Here is a 15,817-nt window from a genome sequence, read left to right as displayed (position 1 = left end):
TACCAAGAACTATAATAACTGGATCAAAAATTGGTGGTGGAAACTGGATTTTGAAGTGTAGGCAACAATATTTTATACTACTGAATTTCTAGAATTACCACCAATCTAGAGCAAGGATATACATCAGCTGAATAGAAAGGTTGATGTCAAGGCAAAACATCTTGAAAGTTTTGTTTTCTACACCAAGAAATCCCCAAGGTTTTCTTGAAAGCAGTGATGTGAAACTCATTCATGCAAATCAGAAACTCCCAGAAAACATTCTACAAAGGAAAAAGATGAAATCCTTACTGTGAAATAGGAATTGCATATTGAAGTTATCCTCACCAAGGGAGATCAGGTTTCTGTAGTTCTCTAACATCACATCCCTATACAAACTCCGCTGAGCTGGGTCCAGGCATTCCCACTCCTCTGGAGAGAATTCTAGAGCCACATCCCTGAATGCCAATAGTCCCTGAAAAAGAAAACATATTTACCAAGTGGCCATGGCAGAATTCTTAATTTGACTACAGGCAAGGAGAGAGAGTGAAGAGAACTGGCTCTGACTTATATGAGTGACTAGAATTATCAAATAAGATAATTTTTAACACAGAAATATACTCTAGGCCAGGCGCGGTGGCTCACACCTGTAATCCCAACACTTTGGGAGGCTGAGGCGGGCGGATCACCAGGTCAGGAGTTCAAGACCAGCCTGGCCAACACGGTGAAACCCCATCTCTGCTAAAAATACAAAAATTAGTCGGGCGTGGTGGCACATGCCTGTAGTCCCAGCTACTTGGGAGGCTGAGGCAGGAGAGTTGTTTGAAGCCAGGTTGCAGTGAGCCGAGATCACACCACTGCACTACAGCCTGGGTGACAGAGCGAGACTCTGTCTCAAAAATAAATAAATAAACAAACAAATAAATAAAAATATATATATATACACACTCTAATGTATTCTCTCTGAGGAAAGAAGATGGCTTAAGATCCATGAAACCAGTGTAGGTAGTCTACTTTTGTGCATAATATAGTATAAAATTAAGGGCATCAACTCAAGCACTGGTATATTCACATCACACAGGATAAATTGTGTATTGTTCTCATATGGAGAAGTCAGGGTGAGTTAGAAGGTACTTCTCAAATTTTAACAAGTATGTCAGTGAAGTAGGAATCTTGTTAAAATGCAGGCACAGGCCGAGTGCAGTGGCTAGTACACAGACCATTTACACTATAAAGCAACCACACAAACAAGTCTACATAACAACCAGCTAACAACGCAATGACAGGATCAAATCCACACATATCAAGGCCAGGTATGGTGGCTAACACATATCAACTCCAGCACTTTGGGAGGATGAGGCATGAGAATTGCTTGAGCCCAGGAGTTCAAGGCCAGCCTAGGCAAAATAGTGAGAGCCTGTTTCTACCAAAAACACCACATATCACTATTAACTTTGAATGTAAACAGGCTAAATGCCCCACTTAAAAAGCAGAGTGCAAGTTGCCTAAAGAAAGAAGACCCAACTCAATGGTCTTCCAGAAACCCATGTCACATACAGTGACACCCATAGGCTAAAAGTAACCAGAAGGAGAAAAATCTGTCGAGCAATCAGAAAAGAAAAACGAACTATTCTTATTTCAGACAAAACAAACTTTAAACCAACAATAATGAAAAAAGACAGGCCAGGAGCAGAGGCTAATGCCTGTAATCAGTACTTTGGGAGGCCAAAGTGGGAGACTCACTTGAACCTAGGATTTCAAGACCAGCCTGGGCAACATAGCAAGACCCTGTCTCTGTTTTAAAAAAAACAAGAAAGAAAGAAAAGGAGCCGGGCGTGGTGGCTCACAGCTGTAACCGCAGCACTTTGGGAGGTCAAGGCAGGCAGATCACTTGAGGTCAGGAGTTTGAGACCAGCCTGGCCAACACAGTGAAACCCTATCTCTACTAAAACTACAAAAAATTAGCTAGGCGTGGTGGCAGGCACCTGTAAGCCCAGCTACTCGGGAGGCTGAGGCACGAGAATCACTTGAACCCAGGAGGCTGAGGTTGCAGTGAGCTGAGATCATGCCACTGCACTCCAGCCTGGGCAACAGAGCAAGACTTCGTCTCAAAAAAAAAAAAAAAAAAAAAAAAAAAAAAAAAAAAAAAAAAAAGAAAGAAACAAAAAAGACAAAGAAGGGCATTGCATAGTGATAAAATGTTCAATAAAATCAGAAAACTTAACTATTCTAAATATATATGCAACCAACATTGAAGCACCCAGATTCATAAAACTATTTCTTAGAGACCTATGAACAGACACAGATAACCATACAATACTAGTAGAAGACTTTAACATTCCACTGACAGTATTAGATCATCAAAGCAGAAAACTAACAAAGATAGGGACCTGAACTCAACACCTCAACAAATGGACGTAATACACATCTACAGAACACTCCATTCAACAACACAATGCCCATTCTTGTCATCTGCACATGGCATATATTTTCAAATCAACCACATGCTTGGCCATAAAACGATTACCAACAAATTTAAAAAAAAACTGTTACCACACCAACCACACTCTCAAGACCACAGTTAAATAAAAACAGAACTCAATATCAAGAATATCTCTGAAAACCATACAGTTACAAGGAAATTAAATAACCTGCTTCTGAATGACTGGGTAAATAATGAAATTAAGGCAGAAATGAAGAAATTAAGGCAGAAATGAAGAAATTATTTGAAACTAATAAAAAAAAATACAGCATCCCAGAATCTCTTGGACAGAGCTAAAGCAATGTTAAGAGAAAAGTTTATAGTGCTAAATGCCCAGTTCAAAACGTTAGAAAAATCTCATATTAACCACCTAAGGTCAGACCTAGATGAACTAGAAAACCAAGAGCATACCAACCTCAAAGCTAGCAGAAGAAAAGAAATAACCAAGGCCGGGCGTGGTGGCTCCCGCATGTAATCCCAGCACTTTGGGAGGCTGATACAGGCAGATCACCTGAGGTCAGGAGTTCGAGACCAGCCTGGCCAACATGGCGAAACCCCGTCTCAACTAAAAATACAAAAATTAGCTGGGTGTGGTGGTGCATGCCTGTGATCCCAGCTTGGGAAGCTGAAGCAGGAAAATCACTTGAACCCAGGGGGCGGAGGTTGCGGTGAGCTGAGATCGTGTCACTGCCCTACAGCCTGGGTGAAAGAGTGAGACTCTGTCTCAAAAAAAAAAGGGGGGGGGGGCGGCAAAGGACTTGAAGGGACATTTCTCAAAAGAAGATATGCACATGGCCAACATGCATGAGGAAAAATGTTCGACATCACTAATCATCAGAGAAATGCAACACAAAACCACAATGATGCTCTATTACACCATTCAAAATGGTTATAATTAGAAAGTCAAAAAATAACAGATGCTGACAAGGTTGCAGAAACAAAGGAATGCCTATACACTGCTGGTGAAAACATAAATTAGCCACTGTGGAAAGCATTTTGGAGATTTCTGAAAGAACTTAAAACAGGGCTGCCATTCGACCCAGGAATCCCATTACAGGGTATATACCCAAACGAGTATAAATCATTCTCCAATAAAGACACATGCATGTCTATGTTCACTGTAGCCTTTTCACAATAGCAAAGACATGGAGTCAACCTACCTGCCCATCAACAATGGACTAAATAAATAAAATGACATACATGAACACCAGGGAATGCTATGCAGCTATAACAAACACAAAATCATGTTCTTTGCAGCAACATGAATGCTGCTGGATAATTTAATTAATACAGAACAGAGAACCAAATACTGCATGTTCTCTCTTATATGTGGGAGCTAAATATTGAGTAAACATGGACACAAAGAGGGAACAAAAGACACTAGGGCCGACTTTAGAGTAGAAGGAAGGCAAGAGTAGAAACTACCTGTTGGATATTATGCTCATTATCTGCATAATGAAATAAATAATTTGTGCACCAAACAACCATGAAACAAAATTTGCCAATATAACAAACCTGCACACATACTCCCTGAATCTAAAATAAACATTGGAAAAGAAAAAATAAATAAATTGTAAATAAATTATAGGGGAAAATGTTTCTCTATCTTTATAGTTTTGGTAAACTAAATTCAGTGATGGATATTCATTAAATATCCAGATCATTTCCAAATAAGATGTAATGCTAAGACATTTAGTTACTAAATATGAGTTCATCTTACATACTTTGGGCTTTTTATTTCAGAAAAACAAAATATATTTAGATGTTGGTAAATACATTATGTTCCACAGTGAAACACTGTTTCATTAGAACTATATTTCTAAAAATGTGTACTCATAAATTCTTAGTATTTGAATGACAGTAAAAATTTTTTCTTAGGGCCAGGCATGTGGCTCATGCCTGTAATCCCAGCACTTTGGGAGGCCAAGGCGGGCGGATCACCTGAGGTTAGGAGTTTGAGATCAGCCTGGCCAACATGGTGAAACCCTGTCTCTACTAAAATACAAAAATTAGCCAGGTGTGGTGGCAGGCACCTGTAATCCCAGCTACTCGGGAGGCTGAGGCAAGAAAATCATTGAACCCAGAGGGCGGAGGTTGCAGTGAGCTGAGATTGCACCACTGCACTCCAGCCTTGGCGAGAGATCGAGACTCCATCTCAAAAAGAACAACAACAAAAAAGATCACTCATGATGACCAAGTGGCATTTATCCCAGGGATGCAAGGATGGTTCAACATATGTAAATCAACCCATGTAACACATCATATTAACAGAATGAAGGAGAAAAACCATATGATCATTTCAACTGATGCCGAAAAAGAATTTCATAAAATTCAACATCCTTCAATGATTTAAAAAAAAACCCTCGAAAAACTGAGTATAAAAGGAGCATACACAGTAAAATCATACATGACAGACCCACAGCTAGTATACTGAAGGAGGAAAAACTGACAGCTATACCTCTAAGATGTGGAACAAGAAAAGGATGCCAACTTTCACCAGTTACTCAACTTAGTACTGTAAGTCCTAACTAGAACAGACAAGAGAACAAAATAAAGCTCTCCAAATTCAAAAGGAAGAAGTCAAATTATCCTTGTTTGCAAATGATATGATCTTCCACTTGAAAAAACCTAAAGACTCTACCAAAAAACTATTCAAACTGAAAAGCAAATTTGGTAAAGTGGTAGGATACAATACTAACATACAATAATCAGTAGCATTTTTATATGCCAACAGCAAACAATCTGAAAAAGAAATGAAGAAAGTAATCCCACTTACGATAGCAACAAATAAAATACCTAGGAATAAACTTAACCAAAGAAGTGAAAGATTTCAACAACAGAAACTATAAACCATTGATGAAAGAAACTGAAGAGCACACAAAATAACAGAAATATATTCTGTGTTCATGGATTGGAAGACTGTTAAAATGTTACTGTTAAAATGTCCGTAACTCCACAAAGCAATCTATAAACTCTGTGTAATACCTACCAAAATACCAATGACATTCTTCAGAGAAATAGAAAAACTAAGCCTAAAATTTTTTTGGAACCACAAAAGACTAAGAATAGCCAAAGCCATCCTGAGCAAAAAGGAAAAAACTGGAAGAATTACTCTACTTGACTTCAGATTATATTACAGAGCTATAGCAACAAAAACAGCATGGTACTAGCATAAAACAAGACACATAGCTCAATGGAACAAAATAAAGAACCAAGAAAAAAATCCATACATCTACAGCAAATTAATCTGTGACAGAGGCACCAAGAACACACTTTGGGGGAAACAACAGTCTCTCAATAAGTTGTGCTGGGAAAAATGGATATTCATATGCAGAAGAATAAAACTTGACCCCTTGGCCAGGTGTGGTGGCTCATGCATGTAATCTCAGCACTGTGGGAGGCCAAAGCAGCAGGGTCACTTGAGGCCAGGAGTTCGAGACCAGCCTGGCCAAGGAGTCCAACCAGCCTGGCCAACATAGTGAAACCCTGTCTCTATTAAAATACAAAAGTTAGCTAGCTGTGGTGGCCTGCACCTGTGGTCCCAGTTTACTCGGGAGGCTGAGGCACGAGAATAGCCTGAGCCCAGGGGATGACAGAGTGAGACTGTCTCAAAACAAAACAAAACAAACAAACAAAAAAACCGATAAAAAACAACAACAAAAAAACTTGGCCCCCGTCTCTAGGCATATACAAAAAATCAAATCAAAATGGATTAAAGACGTAAATCTTAGACCTCAAACTATGAACAGAAAACATCAAGGAAACTATCCAGGACACTGGCTGAGCAAAGATTTTACAGCAGAGTGTCAAGTGATTATTCTCTGCTTTCTTCTCACGTGAAATGTTCAGAACAGAAAGAAAATATTTTTTAAAAAGCCACTCATGGCTGGGCACGGTGGCTCAAGCCTGTAATCCCAGCACTTTGGGAGGCCGAGGCGGGAGGATCATAAGGTCAGGAGATCGAGATCATCCTGGCTAACAGGGTGAAACCCCGTCTCTACAAAAAATACCAAAAATTAGCCAGGCATGGTGGCACACGCCTGTGGTCCCAGCTACTCAGGAGGCTGAGACAGGAGTATCGCTTGAACCCGGGAGGCAGAGGTTGCTGTGAGCCAAGATTGCACCATTGCACTCCAGCCTGGGCGACAGAGCGAAACTCTGTCTCAAAAAAAAAAGAAAAAAAAAAAAAGCCCATTCATTGCACTGTGAAAAAAACAAAAAAGAACTGTTAAAATCTTGCATCTGTTTGAAAAGCAAATAAAGGACAAATAGGCCGGGCGCGGTGGCTCATGCCTATAATCCCAGCACTTTGGGAGGCTGAGGCGGGCGGATCACGAGGTCAGGAGTTCGAGACCAGCCTGGCCAACATAATGAAACCCCATCTCTACTAAAAATACAAAAATTAGCCGGGCATGGTGGCGCCTGCCTGTATTCCCAGCTACTCAGGAGGCTGACACAGGAGAATCGCTTGAACCTGGGAGGTGGAGGTTGCAGTGAGCCCAGATTGTGCCACTGCACTTCAGCTTAGCATTGGGCAACAGAGTGAGACTTCGTCTCAAAAAAAAAAACAAAAACAAATAGTTGATAATGTTGTGTTTGGAGAGACAAAGTTAGCATTTGGGAATGTAGAAAAGAAACTGGAAACAAGATTTCCTTCAGGCCCTAAAACAGTTAGGCTGGGGGAAGGGAGTCCTGGATTTGAGGTCCTGCTTGCCATACATTTGAAAAATGCTGGGAAAACCAGTTCCCCTGTGGAGTGTTAGAATAATTAAATGGCAGACAATTAGACTGAGTGGCTCTGATGTCCTGGGATTCTATCTAAGGAATCCTAGCTAACTTAGATGAATTTCTTGTAAATTGCAAACTTGGAGAAAAACAAAACGTAGGCTTAACCAACCACTAAATGCTAATAAATCTCTTATTACATAATCAGGAAATTTCATCCTGGACAGTCCAAATAAGGTGACTGCATAATGGCAACCGATCAATTATTAAACGTGGTTGCTTCCTCGTGCACCTTATGAAGACCTTCCCTTCAAGTTTAGCCCCAAACCAGGGCCAGGGGCTTCCAGATTCATAAATCACTGTTTGCTGGAATAAACTCCTTAACATTTTAAAGGTGCTTCAGTTTATTTTTTGAAGAGGAGAAAGGAGACCGGGCGCGGTGGCTCACGCCTGTAATCCCAGCACTTCGGGAGGCCGAGGCGGGCGGATCACGAGGTCAAGAGATCGAGACCAACATGGTGAAATCTCCGTCTCTAATAAAAATACAAAAATTAGCTGGGCGTGGTGGTGGGCGCCTGTAATTCCAGCTACTCGGGAGGCTGAGGCAGGAGAATCGCTTGAACCTGGGAGGCAGAGGTTGCGGTGAGCCGAGATCGAGCCACCGAACTCCAGCCTGGCGACAGGGCGAGACTCCGTCTCAAAAAAAAAAAAAAAGAGGAGAAAGGAACCCACAGACCACAGCTCCTCCCACCCAGGAACCTTCCACGGGAGTCGGGACTCTCCCGAAAACCCCTCCGTCATCACAGCACAATCCAGGGAAGACGCGGCGCTGCGGGCGCGGGGCTGCCCCGGGAGGGCTCTGGGCCGCGCCGAAGTCACCAGGCAGAGACCGGACAGTCACCCCGCGGCCGGGATCCCGCTGCCGGCCCGGCCCCCACCTGCGCGGGACGGGACTGAGGGCCGAGCTGCGCCAGCGGGACTCGGCCGCACACTCCGGAGCCGACCGCCGGGAGGCCCGGGGCCGCCAGCGCTGGTTCCAGCCAATTCCAACCGATTCCAACCACCCCCTCTCCCTTCTCGGGACACCCTGCTCCGCACACTCACCATTTCCCAGCTTTTGGGGGTCCCAGCGTCCTCCCTAGAAATCTCGCAATACCTGCAGGCCACAGGGCGATGGAGCCTGCGGCAGTCACCCGGGACTCTCCGAGAGGCAGCAGACGGGAACCCTGCACCCCGCCGGCCGCCAGGAGACAAAGGCCCCGCCAGATCCCCAAGGCCGCCCCTTCCTCTCTGGCTGCACGCCTGATTGGACAGTTCTCACGCTAGCGCCGCTGACTGGATGGGGCTCCAGGCCCCACCCCCTCAGGTCTTGAGTGACAGGAGGTGCGATCAGACACTGGGCCGAATGAAACAAGAGTGACAGGTTTCTGGGTGCAGCCCTTTTGAAGCAACATTCCTCACGGCACTTCGACCTGGACCCACCTGCCTGGGGGATAATGGCATTTAACCTTGTATATAAGATTATATCCATTCATAAGTTTTACACACACACACACACACACACACACACACACACACACACACATATATATCTCACAAATAGAAACAATGAATGATAATTATTTTAAAGTTTCCGATTTCATAACCTTCCTGGCCTCTGGTCTTTTGACCAGGCAGCCTGAGCTGTGGAAAGTGAGGCAATCCTCTCAGGCAGCAATATGCAATATAAATAAAAGGTGAGCCACACGTGTCATTTAAAATTTTCTAGGATCTGGCGGGTCGTGGTGGCTTACGCCTGTGATCCCAGCACTTGGGGAGGCTGAGGAGGGAGGATCACATGAGGCCAGGAGTTTGAGACCAGCCTGGCCAGTATGGCGAAACCCCGTCTCTGCTAAAAATATTTTTAAAAATTAGCCAGGAGTGGTGGTGGTCGCCTGTAATCCCAGCTACTCAGGAGACTGAGGCAGGAGACTCGCGTGAGCCTGGGAAGCGGAGGTTACAGTGAGCCGAGATCATGCCTTTGCACTCCAGCTTGGGTAATAAGAGCAAAACTCCATCTCAAAAACAAAAACAAAACAAAACAAAAAAATCGGCTGTGAAGACATTTCCTCCTGCAGAAATTTAGCCAAACAGCTGAGTATGTCTTGAAGTCATTCTTTGGTTTTTAACGGGGCAAAGCTATTTTCTAAGACCTAAACCCTGGACTGGCCATGGGGCAAACCCTCACAACACATATGGAATTCATGCACAGTTAATGCATCTCTTACCTTGAACCAGTGGTTGCTACTAATTTTGTTTCTGATTCAGCCCAGTTCTACAACTGCCCTGCTATGCACAGGGCACTGTACTAGCTGTCCTGGCCTTGGTGAACATCACTCTGGGGAGAGGACTTTGCTGGGAAAAAGTTGCATCCCCCCAGATTGAAACCATTCCACTTTCCAAATTGGAGTAAAACTGAAAAGACCTAAGGGGGCACCCAAGGTTACAACATGAATAAATAGCTCAGAATATTTAAAGCCATTTGATGGTATCATGGGTGAGTGTGTCTCACTTCAAACAAAATAAAACACTACTGTTATTCTGAGATTCTAAGTTAGGATTTATGTAAAAATATATAATATTTTTTTTGATATACAACACACATACAAAAAAATACAAAGCATTCATGTAAAGCTCTGTGAGTTATCACAAAGCAAATACAGTTGTATAACCAAGAAATAGAACCAGCATCACTCATATCCCAACAATTACTATCTGCCTCCCTTATCTACCTCCCCAGTGGTAACTAAGATTATTATTATTATTATTATTATTTTAAGACGAAGTCTCGCTCTTGTCCCCCAGGCTGGAGTGCAATGGCGCGATCTTGACTCACTGCAACCTCCACCTCCCGGGTTCGAGCGATTCTGCTGCCTCAGCCTCCCGAGTAGCTGGGATTACAGGCGCCTGCCACCACACCAGGCTAATTTTTGTATTTTTAGTAGAGACAGGGTTTTACCATATTGGCCAGTCTGGTCTCGAACTCCTGACCTCAGGTGATCCACCCGCCTTGGCCTCCCAAAGTGCTGGGATTACAGGCGTGAGCCACTGCGCCCTGCCGATTTTTTTTTTCTTTTTTTGAGACAGAGTCTAACCCTGTCACCCAGGCTGAAGGTGCTCTAGCGATCCTCCTACCTCAGCCAACTGAGTAGTTGGGACTACAGGCACACAACCACCACACCTGGTTCATTTAAAGATCTTAAGAGCTAACATTGTACATCACTTTTGCCTTTTTATACAAGCGTTTTATTACAGAAAATTTTAGCCATATACAAAATAAACGAAATAGTATAATAGACCTGTCACCCTGATTCAAGAACTACTCATCTTGTGCCATTTTTGTTTCATCTATACTTCAACCCATTCTGCACTCACTGCTGTATTTTTTTAGTTCCTTTTTTTTTTTTTTTGCATGAGGTCAGATGTACACACATTGAAAGGCACAAATCTTAAATGTACAGTTTTTAAAAAATAAAATATACCCATATAAGCTTCACCCCTTTTAAGAATGGAATATTTTCATCATTCTCAGAAAATTTCCTCATATTTCTTCCCAGGCAGTTTTTTTCTACTTTCAGAGGCTGTGTTGATTTATTTTCACTCTAGGTTCATTTTTGCCCGAAGCCATACAATATGCATTTTATTCCACTTTGTCTCATATACCCAGCTTGTGAGATGCAGTCAGGTTGTGTGCTTCAGTGGCTTGTGTCTTTGTACTGCTGGGTAGCATTCTGTTGTATGAATATCCGCTCTACAATTTGCTGAACCATTTTTCTGTTGATGGACATTCGGGTTGTTTCCTATTTTGGGTTTTTATGAACAAAAGATCTATAAATATTCTTGTACAAATACTTGTTACATTTAATGTAATTCCTTTTTAGAATTTGAGTGACATGTGTGTTTTCAGTGGGATGACTGGTGATGTTGAGTACCTTTTTATATACCTGCTGGCCATTTGTATGTCTTCTTTGGGAAAAATACTCAATCTGTTTCATATTTCTGAATGGGTTGTTACTATTCTCTTTTTTGAGATGGAGTCACGCTCTGTCGCCCAGGCTGGAGTGCAGCGGCGTGATCTCAGCTCACTGCAACCTCCACCTCCTGGGTTCAAGCGATTCTCCTGCCTCAGCCTCCGGAGTAGATGGGACTACAGGCACCCGCCACCATGCCCAGATAATTTTTTGTATTTTTAGTAGAGACGGGGTTTCACCGTGTTAGCCAGGATGGTCTCGATCTCCTGACCTCGTGATTGGCCCGCCTTGGCCTCCCAAAATGCTGGGATTACAGGCGTGAGCCACCGCACCTGGCCATATGCCACATTTTCTTTATGCATTCATTCATCAAAGAACACTTGGGTTGCGTCCACCTTTCCGCTTTCATGAATATTCCTGCAATAAACATGGCTGTGCAGATAAGTTTTTCAGGTCCTGCTTTGCATATTTTGGATAGATACCCAGAAGTGGAATCGCTATATCATATAATAATTCCGTTTGAGAAACCTCCATACGGCCGGGTGCGGTGGCTCACGCCTGTAATCCCAGCACTTTGGGAGGCCGAGGAGGGCAAATCACCTGAGGTCAGGAGTTCGAGACCAGCCTGGCCAACATAGCAAAACCCCGTCTCTACTAAAAATGCAAAAATTACCCGGGTGTGGTGGCGCGTGCCTGTAATCCCATCTATAGGGAGGCTGAGGCAGGAGAATCACTTGAACATGGGAGGCGGAGGTTGCAGTGAGCCAAGCTCACACCATTGCACTCCAGCCTGGGCAACAGAGCAAAACTCTGTCTCAAAAAAAAAAAAAAAAAAAAAAAAAAAGAGAGAGAGAAACTTCCGTACTATTTTTTATAGTAGCTGGATCAATATTTCCCCACTAGCAGTGCACAGAGGTCTCAGTTTCTCCACATCCTAGAGAACATTTGTGGGTTCTTTATTTGCTTGATAGTGGCCATTTAATGGGTGTTAGCAAAGGAAATCTGGTAGATTTGCTTTGCATTTTTATTTTATTTATTTATTTATCTTTTTTTTTTTTTTTTTTTTTTTTTTTTTGAGGCAGGGTCTTACTCTTTCACCCAAGCTGGAGTGAAGTAGTGCAATCTTGGCTCACTGCAGCCTCAACCTCCTGGGCTCAACTGAACCTCCCACTTCAGTCTCCCAAGTAGCTGGGACTACAGGCACCTACCTGCCAACACACCCAACTAATTTTTTTTTTTTTTTTGAGATGGAGTCTCACTCTGTTGCCCAGGCTGGAGTGCAGTGGTGCGATCTCGACTTACTGAAAGCTCCGCCTCCCGGGTTCACGCCATTCTCCTGCCTCAGCCTCCGGAGTAGATGGGACTACAGGTGCCTGCCACCTCGCCCAGCTAATTTTTTGTATTTTTAGTACAGATGGGGTTTCACCATGTTAGCCACGATGGTCTCAATCTCCTGACCTCGTGATCTGCCCGCCTCGGCCTCCCAAAGTGCTGGGATTACAGTCGTGAACCACCTCGCCCGGCCTAATTTTTGTATTTTTATTATAGGTGTGAGCCATTGCGCCTGGCTGCTTTGCATTTTTCTAAGGATTTGTATATCACTGGTCAGTTTTTTGCCCATTTTTAAATGGCATTATTTGCTTTTTCTTTGTTTAGTTTTTGTAGTTGTTTATATATATCCTGTCAGATATTTGCTTTTCAAATATTTTCTCTCATTCCTTAGGTGGGATTTTGACTCCACCGAATGTTTCCTTTGGCGTGCAGTTTTTTAAGTTTAATGTAGTTCATTCTTTTAGTCTTTTTTGTTGTTGTTTATATATTTGATGTCATACCCAAGAAAATATTGCCAAGACCAATGTTATCATCTTTCCCCTTATGTTTTCTTCTAAGGATTTTAGAGTTACAGTTTATTTTCTATTTATTTATTTATGTATTTCGAGACAGAGTCTCACTGTCGCCTAGGCTGGAATGCAATGGTGTGATCTCAGCTCACTTCAACCTCCGCCTCACGGATTCAAGCAATTCTCCTGCCTCAGCCTGTCGAGTAAGTGGGACTACAGGTGTGTGCACTAATTTTTGTATTTTTAGTACAGACGGGGTTTCACCATGTTGGCCAGGATGTTCTCGATCTCCTGACCTCGTGATCCGCCCGCCTGGGCCTCCCAAAGTGCTGGGATTACAGGCGTGAGGCACCGCGCCCGGCCTAGAGTTACAGTTTTTATGTTTAAGTATCTAATCCATTTAAGATGGCTTTTGTATATGATGCAGGGTAAGTCTCCAGTCTCATTTTTTCCCACGTGGATATCCAGTTTTCCAACATCATCTGTTGAAGACTGTTCAGGCCGGGCGTGGTGGCTCACGCCTGTAATCCCAGCACTTTGGGAGGCCGAGGCGGGCAGATCACGAGGCCAGGAGATCGAGACCATCCTGGCTAACACGGTGAAACCCCGTCTCTACTAAAAATACAAAAAATTAGCCGGGCGTGGTGGCGGGCGCCTGTAGTTCCAGCTACTCGGGAGGCTGAAGCAGGAGAATGGCGTGAACCCAGGAGGTGGAGCTTGCAGTGAGCCGAGATCGCACCACTGCACTCCAGCCTGGGCGACAGAGCGAGACTCTGTCTCAAAAAAAAGAAAGAAAGAAAAAAAGCATTCAAGAGTGTATTGTTATCTTTCACGTATTTTTAGATTTGTCAGTTTTGCTTCAACTTTAGATTTCTAGTTTTATTTCACGTGGTCAGAAAAGATACAGTGTATGAGTCAGTCCTCTCAAAAATGATGAGTTGTCTTGTCTTCTAACAGGTTGTCCCTGAAACAACTATCCATTTTCTCCTACCCCCAGCTCCTGACAGAGTGTAGTCTACTTTCTTTTTCCAGGGGTTTGACTACTTTAGATATCTCATATAAATGGAATCATACAGTGTCTCTCTTTTTTTTTTTTTTTTTTTTGAGACAGTCTCGTTCTGTCACCCAGGCTGGAAGGCAGTGCATGGTCTTGTCTCACTGCAACCTCTGCCTCTGGGTTCAAGCGATTCTCCTGCCTCAGCCTCCCAAGTAGCTGGGATTATAGATGCCCATCACCATGGCCAGCTAATTTTTGCATTTTTAGTAGAGACGGGGTTTCACCATATTGGTCCAGCTGGTCTCAAACTTCTGACCTCAAGTGATCCGCCCACCTCAGCCAACCAAAATGCTGGGATTACAGGCGTGAGCCACTGCACCTGGCCCAGTATCTTTTTTGTCACTTGGTTATTGCACTTACCATAGTGTCCTCAATTTATCCCTATTGTCAATATAACAAAATTTCAGCTTTTAAACTGAATAATATTCAGTTATTTGTGTTTTTCAAATTGTCCTTATCCATTCTTTCATTGAGGGAATTTGGATGCCTTCCACTTTTAGCTTTTGTGAAAAATGCTGCAGTGAATATGGGTGTGCAAATAAGACTTAATATGACCATATATGCAAGGGTTTGTTTCTGTGCTCTATTCTGTTTCATTGTTGTATTTGTCTTCCTTTATTCCAGTACCAGACTATTTTGATTACTATAGCTTTATAATCTGTTTTAAAATCAAAGCATGATGTCTCCAGTGTTTTTCTCTTTTTGACAACTCTTGGGCTCTTCTGGTTCCTTAAATTTCATATGGTTTTTAGAATTGCTCTTTATATTTATTCAAAACATGACATTGGAAACTTTGATAGAGATTGCATTGGATCTGTAGATCACTTTGGGCCGAATATGGCCATCTTCACACTGTTAAGTCTTTTATCCCTTAAATGAGAGCATGTTCAAGAGTTTGTTGTTTAATTGTTACATATTTGAATTTTTCAGAATTACTTGTGCTTTTGGTTTCTAGTTTTATTTAACTTCTATCTGAAATCATACTTTGTAAGATTCCCACTTTTTAAAACCTGTAAAAACTTGTTTTGTGGCTTAACAGTTTATTTTTAATTAATTAATTTATTTTTTTTTGACACGAAGTCTCACCCTGTCGCCCAGGCTGGAGTGCAGTGGCCCAATCTTGGCTCACCACAACCACTGCTTCCCAGGTTCAAGCGATTCTCCTGCCTCAGCCTCCTGAGTAGCTAGGATTATAGGCATGCGCCATCACGCCTGGCTAATTTTTGTATTTTTAGTAGAGATGGGGTTTTGCCGTATTGGCCAGGCTGGTCTCGATCTCCTGACCTCAGGTGATCTGCCGGCCTCAGCCTCCCAAAGTGCTGGGATTATAGGTGTGAGCCACTGCACCCAGCCGGTTGCTTTGAATTTTTAAAAATTCTGCCATCATGCTCATGTCTTCAGCCTGGTATAATTTTATATTAGATTCATAAGGTATATTCTACAAAATCCAGTAAGATAATCTGTTATGTTCATTTCTTTCAGCTCTGTCATCTCATTACAACCAAGGCCTTTCACCAAAGCAGGGCACAGATATTTTGTTTTGACAAGTAATAATGGGAAGTGGTGAAAGCTGTGACTTTGAGAATTTACACTTAAGGAAAAAGTGTGAAAATGTGGGTGGAGGTAAAGGCCGAAAAGAACGTTCTAATGTGCATCACCAATGGGCAACAACTACTCATAACAGAAATTTACCTGCCACAGGAGACCAAGAACATAGAACATCTCA

At 42.8% G+C, this 15,817-nt stretch overlaps 1 protein-coding gene across 4 annotated transcripts in view; it reads right to left on the bottom strand.

The window, feature by feature from the left end:
* LOC103785522 (zinc finger protein 695) overlaps positions 1-15,817 on the bottom strand; it is a 100,920-nt gene that overhangs the window by 18,545 nt on the left and 66,558 nt on the right. For 2 of the 4 annotated variants that reach the window (XM_034950267.4, XM_063608241.1), the window contains exons 1-2: positions 8,288-9,538; positions 325-451 (exon numbers count right to left, since the gene is read on the bottom strand). In XM_034950267.4, the coding sequence (XP_034806158.2) occupies positions 325-451; positions 8,288-8,290 (130 nt within the window). In that variant the 5' untranslated portion in view covers positions 8,291-9,538. Of the gene's footprint in view, positions 1-288; positions 452-8,287; positions 9,539-15,817 lie in introns of those variants that run through there. The other 2 variants (XM_057298724.2, XM_063608218.1) reach the window with 2 other exon arrangements.

This window comes from Pan paniscus, chromosome 1, assembly GCF_029289425.2.
Source record: "Pan paniscus chromosome 1, NHGRI_mPanPan1-v2.0_pri, whole genome shotgun sequence".
In the NCBI taxonomy this organism is placed as follows: domain Eukaryota; kingdom Metazoa; phylum Chordata; class Mammalia; order Primates; family Hominidae; genus Pan; species Pan paniscus.
This window is presented reverse-complemented; position numbering and strand designations above follow the sequence as displayed.